Source organism: Chinchilla lanigera, unplaced genomic scaffold (genome assembly GCF_000276665.1).
Source record: "Chinchilla lanigera isolate Chin_1 unplaced genomic scaffold, ChiLan1.0 scaffold00088, whole genome shotgun sequence".
NCBI lineage: Eukaryota > Metazoa > Chordata > Mammalia > Rodentia > Chinchillidae > Chinchilla > Chinchilla lanigera.
In genome coordinates this window covers 2,585,453-2,603,417 of record NW_004955489.1, presented here as the reverse complement: position 1 = coordinate 2,603,417, position 17,965 = coordinate 2,585,453, and the positions used below count along the sequence as shown (strand labels likewise).

The following is a 17,965-nucleotide window of genomic DNA, read 5'->3' as shown; positions in this document are numbered from 1 at the left end:
CCCCCTCAGACACCGTGAGACAGATCCTGGTCTTAGTCCTCCCTCTAGGAGCTGGATGAATCTGAAAACACTGCTGCCCCATCTGGAAATGAAAAGCTGGATTGCCACCACAGGCGAAAGCAGCCATCTGCTCCCACAAGTGGAATCTCTCTGCTTCTGGGGCAGAGGTCTGGCCTCCCTAAGTCTGGGCTCCATGCACGCTGCACCGAGTGAGGAGGGCATCCCCAGTCTTGAGCTCACTGGAAACAGATGACAAAGGCTCACTTCATGAGAAGACTGGCCCTCTCCCTCTCTGAACCTCCAGGTTCCTTTCCAGAGATTTTTACTGGGCTCTTTCATTTGCACACCATTTTGGGTGAAGTTTTTTTATTGGTCCAAGATCCACCGCACTGGAGGATGCAGTGTAGGAACACTGCCCACCCAGCTCCCGGACTTGAGAGTTTCCAGCCAGGCAGACAGGTCCAGTCCGCCACCTCCATCCTGCGCATGCCGTGGCCCCTAGCCTGGGCTGCATGTCTGGTGGCGTCAGAGTCTGCTGGAGCCAGAAAGTAGCCCAGCCTCATCTGTGTCCAAAGCAGGGGTGGTTGAGGACTGAGCAGAGGTCACTTGCAGGTGGCGTAGTAGAGCACGCGCCCATTGATGTGGTCCCGGATCTGCTCCACGCGCTTCTCCAGTCCCGCCAGGTCTGCCGAGCGCAGCATGATGGCCTGGCTGCCCTGCAGCAGCTCCGACTCCATGTCTGAGGGGGAGGGGACAGTGAGACAGAAAACTGTCTGGGTGCAGCATGGGCAGAAGGGTCCCCCAGAGAAGCCTGGCCTCAGAGGTGTGGCCTTGCCAACCCGACCCCCTAGAGGCAGAGCCAGGCCCATTGTCCCTGCGCCCCTGCATCTCTCCTGTGTTCTGGGCTCTCTCAACTGTGCCAGCAGACAAGGAGGCCACCACATTAAGATCCCCAACCCGATGCCCTCGACAGCTGCTGCCTCACCCAGTGATCACCAAATGGTCACCCTGGCACTGAGCTGGCCAGCTGACCAGAATCCCTCCCCACTGTCCCTCCAAAAAATAGATCAAGTCCTCTCCAGGTTCATCCTGCATGCCCATTCCAGATAACACGTGGAGGTCTGATGACTCCATGGTGCCCAGGCTGGCCTGCCCCGGGCCCGTCTCCTGGGGCACAGGAGTACGGACTGCAGTCAGTCCTGCACATTCCTGAGACTGGATTTCCTCAGGTTAACACCTCTGTTCCTCAACTGATACAGCTGCTGGGTCCCTGCCTCCCCACCTATGATGGACCTCCTGCTGATGTGTGCACATTTGTCAACAACCCTTCTGCAGCGGCAGCAGCCGTCACAGGAATGCCACCCCCAGCAGAGGACAGCGTACATGGAATGCCACCCCCATAAAGTACAGACGCATCCATAGGGTTATTAAGCAGCCCCACTCCCAGAGGCCCCCCGCATAATCCTGCATGCAGGTAAACGCCTGCCAGGGCTTCAACCTGAGCCTGTTCTGGTTGAGGGGGACATGCCACACCAGCGGCTAAGTAGTTTTAATGTCACTCCTGAGCTCTGATTCCCGCTAATTTGGCTGTTTTGTGTTCATTAGTGCTTTTGGCAGTAGCAAAAATTTACTGGCTTACACCAAGCTTGCAGTTATTCAAAACTCTTGGGTGTTTTCAGGTGAGACAACTCCTATCTGCCTATCACGTACCAGTCATAACATGTTTCTAGCGACATGGGCCGCTGAGCACCCAGGCCTCACTCAAGCTGTACTTTGTGGCACAGGCCCAGACAAGGCAGAAGTCACATTTGTCCTGATTTACTTTCATCCTGTTGGTTTCAGCCCGTCCTTTTTGACTTTGCAACTGCCTTAGAATACTCATTCTAGTCTGGTGCATTCACTGTCTGTCGTCCACAGAAGCAATAAACAAATCTTGAACTTCAGACTAAGCACTGACAGACAAGGCCAAGCCAGGCAGCGGCCCAGCCAGGGGCTCTTTCCTCAGCACTGGCTCCTCCTTCCTGCCTGGCCTTCAGCCTCACAGCTGTCCACTCTGAATCCACCAACCCGACCTTCTACTGTATCCACCTGGCCATCCAGTGACAAATCTGCCAAGCACTTCAGCTGACATACAGAGAATCCATGTTTGTACCACTCAGTGGGCACACCAGCCGGCGGCCCATCAGAGACTGACTGGCTTGTGGGAACCCCTTTTCCTCTTTCTGGTGAGAAGGCATAAAGGCTGCTATCACCCCTCCGCCACATTCAAAACGCCGAGAGGGTTCCCTGGGGGACCAGGGCCAGCCTGCACTCCTCACCCTGCTCATGGAGCCAGCACGTGGACCAGTGTGTGGAGCCAGGCTCCTTCCCTTCCGTCCCACAGGCCCTGCTCCACCCTCATCTCCTGTCCAGAGACTCAGTCTCTTTCCTACTAGGCTCCTTGCACTGACAGCTCCTCCTCACAGCCTCTCCCAGCCTGCACTTCCCGCCGGGCCCACCTCAAATACGTTCTCCTCTGAACGTCACCCTCATTGAACACCTCCTCTGCAGTCATCTGTCCTCAGACTCCCCAAGCTCTGATTGTGTGCACCCCACCCATTCACAGGCTACCTGATGCCACAGGTGTCACACATCTGACAGGTGACAGGAAGAATGGCCTCAGCTGGACAGCAAGCCTCTTCAGGCCAAGCTGGCGTGGACACCTCCGCTCCCCCACAGCCCCATCCCAAGGGCACTCACACCCGCGGCCAGAGTGGGCCCAGGAGCTCGAGGCTGGGCCTGGCCTTCGGGGTGCACGAGCCCCTGGCCCTCACCTCGCATCCTGTCCATCATCTCCATGGCCTCTCCGAACAGCTCCTCGGCTTCCGTCTTGACACTGTGAATCCGGCTGCCCTGCTCACCCAGCGCGGGACTCTGGCCCAGCCGGTCCTTCAATTCTGCGTACTTTTGTTTGATTCTGTCAAATCCCTGAAAGAGGTAGACAGCATGGGTTTTGGGTCACCATCACGATCATCTGAAGTCCTAAAGGGCTCTGACTAAAGCACTAGAGATCACCAAATCATCACCAGGTAACAAAGTGCCTCCCATCACTCTCCAATGGGCTGGTTTCCCCTATGAAACCTAAGGCCCAGATGATGACTTATCCTGCATTCCCTCCCACCAGGTCCCGCTCCTGCCCTGCCCCCCACTGCAGCGAAGCACTCAAGAAGAGGTAATAAGCAAGCAGTCCCTGCATCAGGACTGCACACGCCAGCACCCCTGGCCCTGCACATGCAGGGCTGTGCTTGAGGCACAAGGATGGCTCCTTGACCTTTAATCTAATCCTGGAAGTGGTGGAGTCCAGAGTGTCTGGCCAGGCTGGGGCTGAGAAGTCAAGCTCCAGATGCATAGAAAACACAAGCTCTTCAGATGAGCCTTGGGACTGGGGACAACTCAGCACATGCTGAGCTACACAGAGGCAGCCGGAGGTGAGATTCAGATGCTTGGCTAACTTTGGATTCATCTTTCTTCATTTTATTCTGCATAGTGTGTGTGTGTGTGTGTGTGTGTGTGTGTGTGTGTGTGCGTGTGTGTGTGTGTGTGTGTGTGTGTGTGTGTGTGTGTGTGTTTCACAGTACTGGAGACTGAACCCACAAGCTAAGCCAGGGCTTTCTCACTAAGCTAGATCCTCAGCCCTTTTTTATTTTTATTTTGAGATAGAATCTTGCTGAATCACTAAGTTGCTGAGGCTGGGCTCAAATCTGTGATCCTCCCACCTCAGCTTCCCAGAGTGCTAGGCTTGGAGGATTAAGTATATATACTTAAATCCACGGTCTCGAAGGTCCCCTGCTCAGGAACCCCTGGCTGGCTGTGCATCTGGGCTGTCTGGCCCTCTCTGTACCTCCTGGGCACTCAGGGCCCTCTGGCTGGCGCCCTCTGCAAGCTGCTGGGCCTGGGCTGCCTGTGCCCGCTGCTGCTGGGCCTGGCGCCGGAGCACTTCCATCCGCGCCCGGAAGCCACCCAGCTGCTCTGTCATGCCCATCACCAGCCCTTCTGCTGGCCCCAGGACCTGTTGCACCTGGCGGGAAGAAGAGAGGGGATTGTGGGTCTCACAGATAGCGAGATTCCCCACCCATGCTCTTCCTCTTCAGGTGACGGAGTCTCCCCACCCACACACCGCAGAGCCATCCTCCCAAATCCCCACTGTTAACTGATACCCAGGCCTCCTCCTGCCCTCTACTGCCCCTGCCTCTGCCCCTGCCCCTGCTTCCTGCATCCTGGAAAGAGGAGAAAACCCCAAGGTTTGTAATCTGTCTTCTCCAGCCCTCCAGCTCCGTGCCTGTTCAGTCCCAGATTCAGTGGAAGAGCCAAGACTCCTCACCTCGGCAACCCTGTCCTGGATCAGCCGCAGGGAGCGGCTGGTCCCTTGCATGGTGTCCCGAGCTTCCTGTAGTGCCACTGAACCCTGCCTCAGGTTCCCAACCACATCCTCCACCTGGCCTTCCACAGAGTGGGCGCGGATCCTGAGTGAGGCCGAGGAAGGAGGAGAGCAAGGGTGAGGGGACAGGAGATGAATATGCACATGACGCACTGGCACACCACCCAGCGATACCCTCCACTCCTTCCCAGGGAGCAGCAGGGCAGCAGCTCTAGCTCCCAGGACCCCCACACCCCAAGCAGACCTGGCAGGGCAAGTATCATGCCCGAGACACCTTCAGGAACAGCGATTCACATGGGATGCAGGCTCCTGTGAGCGTAGTGCACCCCAGACTCTGCATATACCTCCAGATCCCCTCCTGGGCTCCATGCTCTCCCAGGAGCAAGGTTGGGAGCAACACAGCCACCCCAGCTCAGGCAGGGAGATGTCCGGGGGCCAAGCCCACACCTAGCCTGCTCAGCCTCTGCCTGGAGCCTCCGGGCCCGTGCAATGTCCTGCTTGGTCTGGCCCAGCACCAGGTCCACATTGGGCAGCCTGGCTGCAATGGCCTGGATCTCCTTCATCTTCCGCAGGACGGTGGCTGAGTCTGTGGGCAGCCACAGAGCTAGCACAGCCTTGCTGACCTCCTCAATGATGGCAGCATCTGTAGAAGGGTCTGGAAAGACAGTCACCCATCAGACTGGGGGAGCCCACTCCCCTACCAGCAGGGCAGCAGCCTCTCCAGGCCCCGATCACCTATGGAAGGCACCTACTCTGGTCTCTCTGCTGGGCACCCAGGGCGCCGCTGCCCCCTCTCAGCCTGATTCAGGGGCCCAGCCACTTCCGGGAGTGACTCGGGAGGATGATTGTCCCGGACCCAGCACAGCCGGGAGGAGGAGTGTTGGCACAGCTGTGGCAGCTAAGTGTGTGGTGCACAGGAAGCTGCAGGCTGAGAGGAGGAGGTGGTGCCAGACAGCTGGCACTGAACAATGCCCGCAGCACACACACTACCACGTGGGGAGCGGCCAGGAGGTGGGGCCACTCCTTGGCAGTGAGACCCCTTCCCCACCCGCCTCAGCTGCAGTGCTCATTTCCGCACAGGCAGATGAGGATGCTCATTCTCTGCTGGAATGTCACCTACTCAGAACTGTCACCAATCTAGAAGTGCTGCCTGCATCCGCCCTACGCCGGCGCTCCCCATCCTCCCCTTCTTTTCCCTCCTCTCCAGCGCTTTGAACTCATTCATCTGACTTTTGTCTCTTCTCCCACTAGGATATAAGCTCCAGAGAACAGGGACTAAGCTTTGTCCAGGGCTATGTCTCCTGGACCCAAGCACAGTGCCTGGCACATGGAGATCCTCAGTATTACAGAACAAATGAATGATTGAAAGGTCTCCAAATGCTGGTCTCTCTTTGCTGTTCAAACAACTTATGACAAGGCAAGTGGCATTTACAATCTCAGTTTGCTGGCCTGTAAAATGGGACTCATGATCCCAATACGAAAAGTATAACAAGAAATGACCAGTTATCAAAAGCTCTTACAAACCAAAGCTGACTCCTAGAGTAAGGGCAGAAGTGATATCGCCCCATCTCTGTTTGCCTTTACAGGGTTCACCAGCCTGGAACAGTTCCAGAGAGAGCCATCATCCACCCAGAGGCCTTGCCCCAGGCCTGAGCACCCCTAGGCCTCGGGGCCCAGCCAGCTGCCTATGCAGGTCTCATCCAGTCCCCTGCCTCCTGGAGGTGAGGCCACCCTGATCACTGCTGCCTTCCTCGGGTCAGCCTGCAAGAGGCCCAGCTTCACAAGCACCGAGCGCTTGGAGATGCCATGCTATCCTCTCACCCGTGCCCTGCGCTCCCACAGTGCTTACTGCACACCTTCTCAGACGCCCCCAGGATGACCACAGCCCCCAGCTCTGGTGCACGCTGCACTCTGCAGCACGTCAGCTGTATGCATGCCCTTTGGAGGCCCTGAGGGGGCCCAGTAAGTATTTACTGCCCTGTAAAGACCAAGTGGGAGCTGAGCGTGCAAATGACTTAGTCAGCCTGAAATCCAGAGAGGGCACCAGGCATGGGGGTGCACGCCTGTGACCCCAGCACTTGGGAGGCTGAGGCAGGAGGATCGCTGCAAGTTCATGCCCAGCCTGAGCCACACAGTGAGTTTAAGGCCAGCCTGAACTACAGGGCAAGACCCTGTCTCAAAAAAAAAAATCCAGGGTGGGTAACAGGTACCCCAAAGGAAGCGCCCTACCACGTGACTGGCCACAGTAAGTACAGGTTCTGGGGTGGTCACAGAGGGGCATCTGGGAGGTTTTTGAAGAGCTCCAGGCCTGAGAGGACTCTCAGAAGATAAGCAGGACTAGGCCGGTCAGAAGAGGTCAGGAGGGAGACGATCCAGAGAAAAAAAACATTATTGAAGGTAAGGAGGCAAGAGCACGTGTGTGTGTGTGTGTGTGTGTGTGTGTGTCCGTCCCATAGTGCAATAATGTGGGCTGTTGACAATGGAGTGACTCCAAGAGGTCTGACTCCTACCTCCTTAGGCTGGACACCCTTGGGCATGTTGTTTAACCTCTCTGTGCCTGATTTCTTATATGTAAAGAAGAAGTAGTAATAGTGCTTAGCTCATGTAGCCAAGTACTGTTCAGATTAGGTATTAGAACGGTACCTGGCACTTAGTAAGAGCTTAATATACCTTAATTTGTCAATTCCATTGGAAGAGATGGTACGAACAATCCTCCAGAGCCACCCTGCTCCTCCTGTGCTGTGGCCCCACAAGCTGACAGTAGCTAGCACCGGTTCCCCTGCTCCAGACGCTCCTAGTGGTGACTGCGAGAACTGTCCTAGCCTTTCCATGGCCCAGTCTCTCCTTCCCTCTCCTTCCCTCTCCCTGGGATCATCACTGGCCTTGACCCAAGATGCTGCATAACTGAGAGGCCCCAGTGGGCCAGGCCACTCCTGCTGCCCACCTGAGCCTAGGCTGAGGTAGAGGAGAGAATTCTAGTCAACCCCATTCACCTGCCAGGCCAGGCCCTGGTCCAGGTCAGTTCCAGAGGAGCAGCCATTCAGCCTCACTGGACTCGACTCAGGCACAAGACTACCTTCCCTGGGCATCCAAGTCCCAGACCACAGCCTGCCCCCTACCTTTGTGTATTGGCACCGTCTGCCCACATCCCTAGAGCACCCTCCGGGATGCCCTATGTGGATCCTTCCTGCCCCGCTCTGACCTGCTGTCTGCACTCAGGAGAGAGCTCTGGCCTGTCTGGGGCAAAACCACGGCAAGAGTAGAAAGAAGAGCTGCTGCTGTTACACCGAGGCCTCAGCTCACACTGACTGGGCTTCCAGCCAAGCAAATTCCCCGGCCAGGACCAAAAATCTAATAATATCCACTCCCATTCCGGAGGCACCTTTAATTTTTCAAAGCACATTTTACATCAGTTATTTGAGCCTCAGAATAAAATACTACCAACCCTACTTTCAAGAGAAAAATGAGGAAAAGGAAACACAAGCAGTCAGAAGCCAAACAAGACTCCAGTGTCTTGCCCAGGACTTCCCTACGCAGCTCTGTCCCACCCTGCTGGGCAGCAGTGGAGGGGCCCAGCTCCGTTATGCATTCCACCAGCACTGCTGGGTGCTCGTGACTCAGCCATAGGAGAACAGCCACCCGTGCCCCCGGGATTGCACAGTCTAGTGGCGAGAGACAGCATACTCAGACTTGATAGCCAGGGTCCCCGTGGTGGGATGATGGCCAGATCCAAGGGGAGTGGGAAGAAGACGGCCACAGACAGAGAGGCCAGGAAAGGGGCTTGCTCAGCAGATGACATTCAAACCAAGACCTGGACCAGAAGCAGCCGCCTTACAAAGGGCAAGTGAAAGTGCCACAGCAGGCAAGAGACCACCTGTCACGTTCAAGGACATCCAGGAAGCAACAGAGAAAGGAGCCAAGGTCACACCCAGGAGATGGACAGAGGCCAGACTCTGCAGGCCAGGGCAGAAGCTGGGAGTTCATCCAGGAGCAAGGTGAAACCGCTGAAGGATGTGGAGACAGAGTAGAATGTGATCTGACTTGGATATTTTTAAAAGGTGTTTGAGGCTGTTCTGTTGAGAATGGATCGAGGGCGGAGGCAGGAAGGTATGGGAACAGCAGCAAGCCATGGCCATGTACCTGGGTGAGATGGTGTCAGGCGTGCAGGCAGGAATGAGGGGCAGACAGAGGCTGGAACTCAGCCGAGGACAGGGTGAGGGCAGCTCACCTGTGAGGAAGTTCCGGACCTGCTGGATAAGCAGCCGTGTGCGTCTGACGTCGTCCTCCATCTGGGAGCGGCTGGTGCTCACCTGGGCCTCCAGGCGCTGGGCATCAGATTGAACCTGCAAGGCAGCTTCCTCGGCTGCCTGGATCTGTTAGCACACACTGTGGTCAGAAGGTGCTTAAGTCACCCAGCAGCCCCCAAGACCAATCTACAAACCACTGTGACCAGCCAGGTTTGGCCCCAGAAGAAAGGATGTGGATGTTGGGTTAAGGGGAAAAAAAAGCCCAAACACTGGCTCCAAACTTATCTGCCACTTGCTGCGGGGACTTAGGCCAACTGCCTATGAAGGCTGGGCCTTACTCTCCTGACCTGTCCAAGGGCTCTGTGTCCCCTCCACCACCTCCCACCTGATCTCCCACCTGTACTGCACCTACCATCTGCCGGGTCTGCTGGAGCTGGGAGTTGAAGCCCTGCAGCTGCTTGGCCACTCGCCCGGCCATCTGGAGGGCCCCTCCACCCCTGGGGAGGGCGCCCCTGCAGTGAGAGCCACAGGTCGTGCCATTGTCTTGGAGGCACAGCTCACCAGGGCACACTCCTGGGGTGCAGGGTGCCTGCCTGGAACCTCCACAGACCTGTGGAGAGATGGGGTTGCCCAAGAGGCTCCTCAACAACCACTCTCATCCCACACCAGGAAATAGCCAGATGTCTCCATGACAACCAAGAACCATGAACTTGTTTCCTTGGCAACCCCTGAGCTCATGGTGAGGGGCACAAGGGCAAGGATGGGAGGAGTTGGTGCCCTGGGTCACCCTTGCGGTACATGTGTGGCCGCAGCTGTGTAGAACCCGGGGCAAGGCTCCAAGAAGTGGGGCTCTGGCAGCCTCAGTCACCTTGTTGATGGTGGGTGTCAGGTTGGGCAAGGAAGCCATCTCCATCTGCAGGGCTGCGAACTCAGGGCCCCCGGCTCCTCCTCCTTGCGCCTGCCTCTCCAGCCCTTCTGCCTCTCTGCGGCTGTCCCTGGACAGGCGCAGCAAGTTCAAGCTGTCGGAAACCTGCTGAGCAGCCCGGGATGACCGTTCGTGGGCTTCAGCCAGCACCCGGAAGGCCCCTGTGGGAAGAGGAATGGTTCGGAGCTGGGTCTGGCTCTGGGGAAGCAGCAGGAGGGAGAATGGGGTCCCACCATGGCTGTGGCAGTGTTGGGGCTGTCCGTGTCCCCACTCCTCACCTGCAGGATCAGCACTGCTTATCTTTTCAAACTGTGTTCTCTTGTTCTGATATGTAATGAGGAGGTTATTGAAGCTCCTGCCCAGACTCTCCAGGTCTCCAGGGAGGGACAGAATCTCTTCCTCTAGGGGCAGATCTAGCTGCAGGCCCTGGAGAGTCCGCCTGGGATGGGAGAAGCATTAGCTAAGATAAGGGGTCAGCAGGGGGTTGCCTCCCCAGAACCTGCCACCCCTGGGTCAGGGAAAATGCTTGATTGAGGGGAGAATTCCCAGGTTGCAGAGGATTTGGCAGAGTGGAGGCTGGGACAAGCTGGGACAGCTCTCTCCAGCTGTCTCCAGGGACAGCCTCCCTCAGCCCTCGGCAGCCAGGGCCACTGAACTCTCTTCTCCTTGGCTTCTGGGGTCCTCCTCCATCACCCACGGTTTTCCTTCCACTCCTGGCTTCCATGAGAAGCACTGTCCAGTCCCCTCCTGTTACGGTTGTGTCTGGATGTACCCCAAAGCCTCATGCTGTCATCGGGGAGACTTTTCAGAGGTGGCTGATCTAGAGTGTGTGATGCTGGGACTGATTCACAGTGCAATGCTAGAATCAAGGGCATTAGGATTAAGGGTGTGAGTGCTACCCGCCCTGAGTAGCCTGGATAAGATATGAGGGCTAGAAAGAGCTGTGGTTGTCCCTGCTTGCTTTGTTACATTGTGCCTGCCATGAACTGTTGCCCCTCTGCCATGCCACCCTGCCTTGGAGCTCACAGATTATGGACAGAAACCTCTACAAACTGTGAGCCAAATAAATCTTTTTTCCTTTAACTGTGGGTGTCAGGTATTTTGTCTCAGCAATGAAAGGAAAGTAATGAAGATGCCTCCTCCTTGGCTCTCTCCAAGCTGACTGCAGCCACCACCTGGAGAGTGAGGCTCCCCACCCCTGCCTACTTGTCACGCCCCGCTGAAGAGTCCCCTCCAGCCCACAGCCTGTGACCTCTCAAAATGTCTCCTCTCCCTGCACCCTTTGCTCTCCACCACCCTCAAGTCCCCCTTTCAAGCCCCGCATTCTCCACTTCTGAGTATTGCATGGGCACGGGGCACCTGCCAGTGGCCTGCTCCCTCAGCCTCCTGCGTGCTGTGGACAGACCCCTGCGGTGAGACTAAGGTGGGACAGCACTTCCACGACACCCTGCTCCTTACAGCATGTGCCCCTCCCAGCTCTCTGTACACATCAGCCCACTCCATGGGAGCTCCTAAGGGAGGAGACTGGGTCATATTCATCTTAATGACACCTTGCATAATGCATGGCTCAGAGTGCTTTCAAGATGCATGGAGTGAATGAATGAGTGAACAAATGATGCCCAATCTTTGCTCCAGCTCTTCTGCTGGACCCCATCCAAAGGAGCGCTAGCACCCCCATGAGTGAGAGCCTCAGGCTTCCTTCTCTCCGGGCTACCTTTCCCCAGCTGTTAGTCACACACCTGGACAGCTTGTGCACCACTGGTCCACCCATCCTTGGGAAATCCAAACTAAGCATAGATACTTCCAGAAACAATTCTCACTAAGAAGGTGACTCTGCCAGTAGGAGGGGCTGTGGGTGGGACAGCAAGTCTATTCCAAAGGCAAATTGGGAGCTATTTTTAGCATCTTTGCCTCTCTGATGCCCTCCCCAGGGGACTGATCCCGAGCTGATGCTCCCACAGGCAGTGCCAGGCACTCGGCTTGGGCTCCTGGCCCTTGGTAGTTCCATGCCTATGTCACATCACCTATCACTGCCTGTCTCCTTACCTGCAAACAGAGATAACACCAGCCCCACTCCACCTCACAGGACTGTCAGTGCAGTCAGAGCACCCCTGCAAAGCCTTGTGGGCTGTGCCAGGCTGCAGAAACACAGACAGTTAGCCCCTTCCACATGCTCAGCAGGGGAGCAATTACCTGAGAGAGAAGATGCCGTTGGCCACCTGGGCCATGTCCTGCTCTGTGACTGAGGTGCTACCCAGAATTGCTTGGATCTGCTCCACTTTGCTCTTGGTATCCAGGATTCGGGAGGCCAGGCCCACATCCTCCAGACCCGGCCCAGGCCGCAGGCCGGCAGTGGCATTGCGGAGTCTACTGAGGCGCCCAGCCTGCTCCCGAAGGTCTGCGTCGTAGGTCTGGAAGCAAGAGTGGCAGGCCACACACACTGGGTAGCGGTCACAGTAGCCTCGCTGGCACTGGTCGCAGCGGCGCCCAGTGAAGCCAGGGCGGCAGAGACAGCGGCCAGAGATCTTGTCACAGCCTGGATCCTCCGTTGCCTGGAAGTCACAGTCACAGGCTAGGGCCAAGAGAAAGGAGAGTCAGGGGGCAGAGCCGGGGAGAGGATGGTGTCCTTCCTGAAGAGGAGGTCTGACCAGATGGTCCCCATATGTGACTTAGAATGACAGACTGCAGTGGCTGGAATAAAGCTGTGACAACAGCAGCAAGGACAGAACCCACCACACACCAGGCACTGGTCCTTCGATCTTCACACACAGGCACTCATCCGATCCTCACAGAGAGCTGGCACCTTCATCTCCCACTTTTACAGCAGAGACATGGAGGTCTGAAGAGGCAAAGTGCCAGGCACTGCCTCCTCCAAGGAGGAGACACATACAAGGGGAAGCGCCCCATGAGGTGCCAGTCCGGGCAGAGCAAGACTGAGACCAGGTCTGCACACCATGTCCTGTGCTCTTGGGGAGACGATGTTTGCCCCCAGGACTCACTTCCCATACCCCTGCAGCGGCTGGGAGATGCTCGCCAAGCAATCTTCCTGCTGGGGACAGGCTGGCCTGGGGCAGGGAGACCCCCACAGCAGGGGACACACAGGCACCACACACATCCACACAGGTTGCCACCCATAGAGCCCACGCGCCCGTCCCCGCGAGGTCAACACGCACCTCGGCATCCTGTGGCCACGTCGCCATGGGTCCGGTCGGGACACTGGCGGATGGCTGCAGCGGCATTGCACTTCAGGCCATCGAAGCCCTCCCGGCAGGGGCACTGCCCTGTGAACTGGGCAGAGGAGAGTACCCTCAGGTTCTGTGTCCCGGGTGTGGGGACCCCAGATCCCTGCTCTGCAGGCAGAACCCAGGGTTCCTGGCTGTCAGCAGAGCTGGTACCACCCCCAAAACACGGGCTTCCACCCAGAGACAAGCCCAAAAGTCAGGGTCCCAGGTCTTGCTAAAAGCAACAGAGAGGGGGACATCTGGCAGCTCTCTCTCAGGGAACCAGGCCAGAGCAGCCAGCCTGACTTGGAAAGCCCAGGGGGCAGTGTGAAGTGAAGCGGATGGGGCAGGCAGGACCCCTCCTGCCGTGGGACCTCCCCCACAGTACCTGGTTGCACTGGGAACTGAGGGAAGTATGAGGGTCGCAGGCACACGGCTCGCAGCCCCGGCCACTGGCCAGCTTCCAGTGGTTGGGAGCACACTGGTCACACTTGGAGCCCACCACATTGGGCAAACACAGGCAGCGCCCCGTCTCCTCGTCACAGGGCATGTCTCGCTGGGCCCCCAGGATGCTGCAGTCACAGCCTGCCAGGGATGCCCCAAAACAGTTCAGCCCCTGGGAACACACGTCCAAGGAGGGGGCCCAGCCTGGGCAAAGCATGGGGCAGGTCCGCCCCTCTGGACAGCGGGGCTGACACACACAGCCACTGTGCCTTCCCAGCTGCTCATCACCCTCCCTGTACCTGGCTCCATCCCACCTTCCAACCCGGGCCTGTACTGCCACCTGCAGGAGGGTTGTGGCCCTGCACTTGGCGCTGGGGAAGACACAAATGCGGCCTCCAGGGAGCAACCACCTGACCCAGCCCTCTGCCGAGTCGAGGTCCTCTGCAGTGAGCACTCGAGTGGAGCGAGCCCAGGCCACCTGCAGCCTCCCCCGCGCCATGCCACATGGGGTGCCCCCTACTCACGGTGGCAGCCCTGAGGGTTGGTGTGAGTGAGTCCAGTGAAGCCCGGCTTGCACAGGTCGCAGCGCTCCCCCTGCACGTGCTCCTTGCACACGCACTGCCCCGTCACAGGGTCACAGGGTGCTCCGGGCACCGCCCCATCCGGGTCACACTCGCAGGCTGAGACAGGAAGGGCAAAAGGAAGCTGAGCACCCAGGCCACCATCAGGAACCAGCTGCCTGGTTCAAAGCCTGGCCCACCACCAGTGGCCAACCTCACAACCTCAGCCAGGTGCCTCTGTTCCCCATCTGTAAAGTGGGGAAATAACAGTCTTCATGACTTCTTTGGTGGCATAAATGACTCAGTAGCAAGCGGGTGGACTAGTACCCGGCACATGCTAAGTACTACGGAAGTATTTCTACTGTTGTTTCCAGGCAACTACTATAAGCCAAATCCTGAGCCAGTCCCTCTCCTGTGCTGTCCTTTGCAGTCCTCATGATAACCCTGAAAGGCTCATTCCACTTCTCTGAGTGTCATCCCCACTGCAAAGAGGGGAACTCGAGGCATGGAGATGTCAAAGAACGTCCTCAAGACCACATCACAAGTACCTGCCACACAGGTGAGTCAAGCCTGTCTCACTCCATAAACACATAATATCAGCAGGAAGTGACCCCCGCTGTCTCCTGTACCCGGGCCTTTCTGATGCCTTTGGAAATATAAGACTCTTTCATCACAGAATTCTTCCCCCGATTAAGCCTGCCTGCATCAGAGTGCGTCTGTTCAGCTTGCTCTCTCCTCCTGCACTCTGTGGCCTTGTGGGCAAAGTATGCTGCCTCTGAGGGTTCTGTTCCCTCGAGCTTGTGTATTCACTCTGCTTCTTTGAGTATCAGTGACATTGCAGTCACTGTGTTACGACCAGAGGATACGACATGATCCCTGTCTGGGTAAGAGTTCTCATTGGGAAGACAGAACAGCCACACTACAACATGCTAACAACAACCATAGCATGTGTACAATGACGTGCTCTCACCCCTCTGCTCGGCACATGGATTTTTTACCTAACCAAAGAATGTGAGCACCCCCTGCAGGCAGGGGCTGCATCTAATACTTAGTTTTCCTCACCTATGCCCAAGTTAAGAGCTGTATGTTCTGCAGTTGACTCATTAATGATCCAGGGAGTTAAGTGACTTGCTCAATTAAAAATTAAATGACTCCCACAAGTCCTGGCCACATGCAGGTCTTCAGCTCCCTGACGGCCTCTGTCTCACGCAGCCCCTACTCACGGATACAGGTCTCCTCGATGGGAGCACCAGGACGCCGGTTCCGGAAATAGTGCAGCTGACACCGCTCACAGTTCCTGCCCTCCGTGTGGTGCCGGCAATTGTCACACACACCTCCGTGTGCCCCTTGGCTGGCAGCAAACACAGCTGGGTCAAAGTGACAGGTCTCCGAGTGCCCGTTGCAATCACACCCTGGAAAAGGGGAGCCCAGCTGACATCTGGCCAGTACCTTTGCTACAGCTTCTCCTGTGAGCAGCTCAGCTCTGCGTGGTGCTTGGGGCAGGGAATGGGGAAACTGAGGCCAAGGGAGGCTCCTGTGGGTTATCCAAGGCTGCAGGACCAGGAAGAAACCAGTGTGGAAGGACAACCCAGGCCTCCAGACTCCCCACAGGGTAGCTCTGGAACGGTGGCTTCATTGGGCCAAAAGGAGACTATGGCCCATGGCCAGTCCGCCCAATCCTGCTAATCCTGGCTGCGTCTCTGCCTCTGTGGGCTACGCAGACAGTGCCCCCAACTCCAAGGGCCCATAGGAAGTAGGAAAAGGGACAGCAGGGAGCCAGAGAAGTCTGCATCAGGGTAGAGCAAGTGCAGGGGTGAGAAGGCTCTGGGTTACTGTGGAAGTGGGAGGCCAAGTCCTGGCCCCATCACAGCCAGCTCAGGGGCACAGGCAGCCCACTCTTCTCTGCCCATGAGCCAGCACGGCTTACACAGTGGGCTGCAGTTCAGCTTCTACTGAAATAATAACAGCAGATCCTCCCTGCAACCCAAGCAAGGTCAGGGAGACACCAAAGGGCCAGCAACAAGCGGTCACTACAGGGAAGGGTGGCCCCAGGGTCTTACTCTGGCACTCATGGCTATCCTGGTCCTCCGCTGGTCTCCAGGGCTGGTTGTTGTAGAAGGGGGCACAGCGTTCGCAGTGGGGGCCAGCAGTGTTGTGCTGGCAAACACAGACATCGTGGACCTGGGAGAGGGGCAGCAGGGCATCAGAAACACAAACAGAGGATGGCTGCAGGGATGGGCCCATGTCTCTCCCCAATCCTCCCGCCCACCACTCAGGGCCCGGCCCAGACGCCAGCCCTCTGAGGACGCCATTGCTGTATGTTTCAGCCTTCACCCCTCCCGTGACATGGTGACCGGCCTGTCTGCCTCGGCTCTGTGTGTGTGAGCACACGCACCTGTGTGCACATGTGTCTGTGTGCACGTGTGTGCATGTGCCCACATTGCTCCTTAGCAGGCATTTCACAAGCTCATCCCTTGCACCTGGACAGCCCGGGAAGGCCCTGTTCAGGGCGCACTACTTGTTAGTATACTGGGATTCTAGAAGCTCCTGGCCTCCCTGGAGATTTATTCTAGCAATCTATGACTAAGTTGCTTGGCTAATGGGGCTGTCAGGATGAACTGTTACTAGACTCATTAAGATATAAAAATAGAATACCTATTGTGTATTAATTGTTTTCCAAATTAAGCCAACACCCTCAGCTTAGCTCTCGAAGACCCACAGTGCATTCGCTCTAATCCCGTCTCCCACTCCCTGCCAACAGCTGCGCGTGGGGCTGAGTGCTACTCCCCACGCACCCGTTGCTGGCCCCCATCCTTTGAGCTTTCTGGTTTCCCTTCTCTATAGAATGCCCTTCTCCATTCACCAGCAAAACGCCACCTACAACTCCAGCTGGAATGGCCCCCACCTCTGAAGGGAAGGCCTCAAATTCCTCCTTACAATTAAAGGATGGAAGCACCTCACTGCCACGGTAGCACTTTTTAAAACACCAAAGCTCAAACTCCAGGGGGCCCAGGCCCCATGCTTTGGAGATGTGGTGACAGCACAGTGGGGTGGGATTGAAAGAGTGCCCACCTGCCGTGGCTCTACCTCCTCCTCCCCGCAGCCCACTGCTCAGCCTCCTCCCAGCTTGCAGCAGAAGGGCAGGTCCCCCAGGGGCAGATCCCTGTGCCCCTCACCACAGGCTCTCCTCTACCATGGTCCTCTCCAGGGTTTCTCGTCTGCCTCTATTTCATCCCTGCAGAGTTCCATGCCAGGCCTGAGTGGAACCTGGCATCCACCCTGACACCATCCCCTCAGGGCCCTGGTGGAGGAGCTGGCGGCATCCATGGACCAGGGGCTCTCAGCCCTGTAGTCAGAATCGCCTACTTCTTCAAAAGCCAGTAATAAAATCAGAGTATCTGAGGATGGAGGACCAAGGAAGTTCTTTTAGCTCTCAACAAAATTATAGTTTATAATAATATTTACATAATAATGTCATAAATTATAACATAATATTTACATACAATTGTAGATAAATATAATTTATAACAATTTATACATTATAAGTACAACGTGTAACCTAGTCTGGGTTGAGAAGCTATCCTTTAAACTACCCCCCAATGCTCAGACAAGTAACTGAAAATAAAACCATCCCCAACTCCAACCAGGCTTGAAGAAGGACTAGGCGCTTCTACTTTTGGGACTGACGGCCGCTTACATTCCTCTTCATTATTCTTGGAGTACTGAGCAGCCAAGTCTTGAACCCAGGGCCCTCCCTGCCCCTCGGGAGCCTCCATGGCAGTCTGTGCTCGACCCACCCCACCCTTGCTTCCCCACCCTGCGCCTTTACCTGCACGGCGGAGGGCGGGCCTGCTGTGGTGGCTCCGGGCTTGGGGGCGCAGCGGTCAGCGTGGCCGTGACAGAAGCAGGTGCCCTGCAGACGCAGCTGGGACACTGCGATGTAGGCGCTGGGGGGGTAGGAGCCCTTCCGGGGCACCGGAGCCAGCTTGGTGAAGTTGACTCTCAAGTTGGTGACGTCTCCCAACTCTGAGTGGGCCAGCAGCAAGGCAGGATGGGAGCAGAAGGAGAAATAAAGAACAGAAGTTGGAAGCCAATAGAATCTCACGGGATAGGGACGGCACTGTCCAGCCCTTGGTGTTGCCCTCACAGTA

The 17,965-nt window shown here is 56.8% G+C and overlaps 1 protein-coding gene across 3 annotated transcripts in view; it reads right to left on the bottom strand.

Annotated features, from left to right (window-relative positions):
* Positions 1-338: 338 nt before the first annotated feature.
* Positions 339-17,965, bottom strand: part of Lamb3 (laminin, beta 3) — a 55,469-nt gene continuing 37,842 nt past the window's right edge. For all 3 annotated transcript variants that reach the window (XM_005404541.2, XM_005404542.2, XM_005404543.2), the window contains 16 exons: positions 17,644-17,840; positions 15,875-15,995; positions 15,038-15,226; positions 13,779-13,934; positions 13,199-13,395; positions 12,763-12,877; positions 11,783-12,161; positions 9,868-10,028; positions 9,533-9,750; positions 9,077-9,274; positions 8,646-8,790; positions 4,865-5,072; positions 4,361-4,502; positions 3,881-4,057; positions 2,814-2,967; positions 339-739 (listed from right to left, as the gene is read on the bottom strand). In XM_005404541.2, coding sequence (XP_005404598.1) covers positions 603-739; positions 2,814-2,967; positions 3,881-4,057; positions 4,361-4,502; positions 4,865-5,072; positions 8,646-8,790; positions 9,077-9,274; positions 9,533-9,750; positions 9,868-10,028; positions 11,783-12,161; positions 12,763-12,877; positions 13,199-13,395; positions 13,779-13,934; positions 15,038-15,226; positions 15,875-15,995; positions 17,644-17,840 — 2,894 coding nt within the window. In that variant the 3' untranslated portion in view covers positions 339-602. The remainder of the gene's footprint in view (positions 740-2,813; positions 2,968-3,880; positions 4,058-4,360; positions 4,503-4,864; positions 5,073-8,645; positions 8,791-9,076; positions 9,275-9,532; positions 9,751-9,867; positions 10,029-11,782; positions 12,162-12,762; positions 12,878-13,198; positions 13,396-13,778; positions 13,935-15,037; positions 15,227-15,874; positions 15,996-17,643; positions 17,841-17,965) is intronic.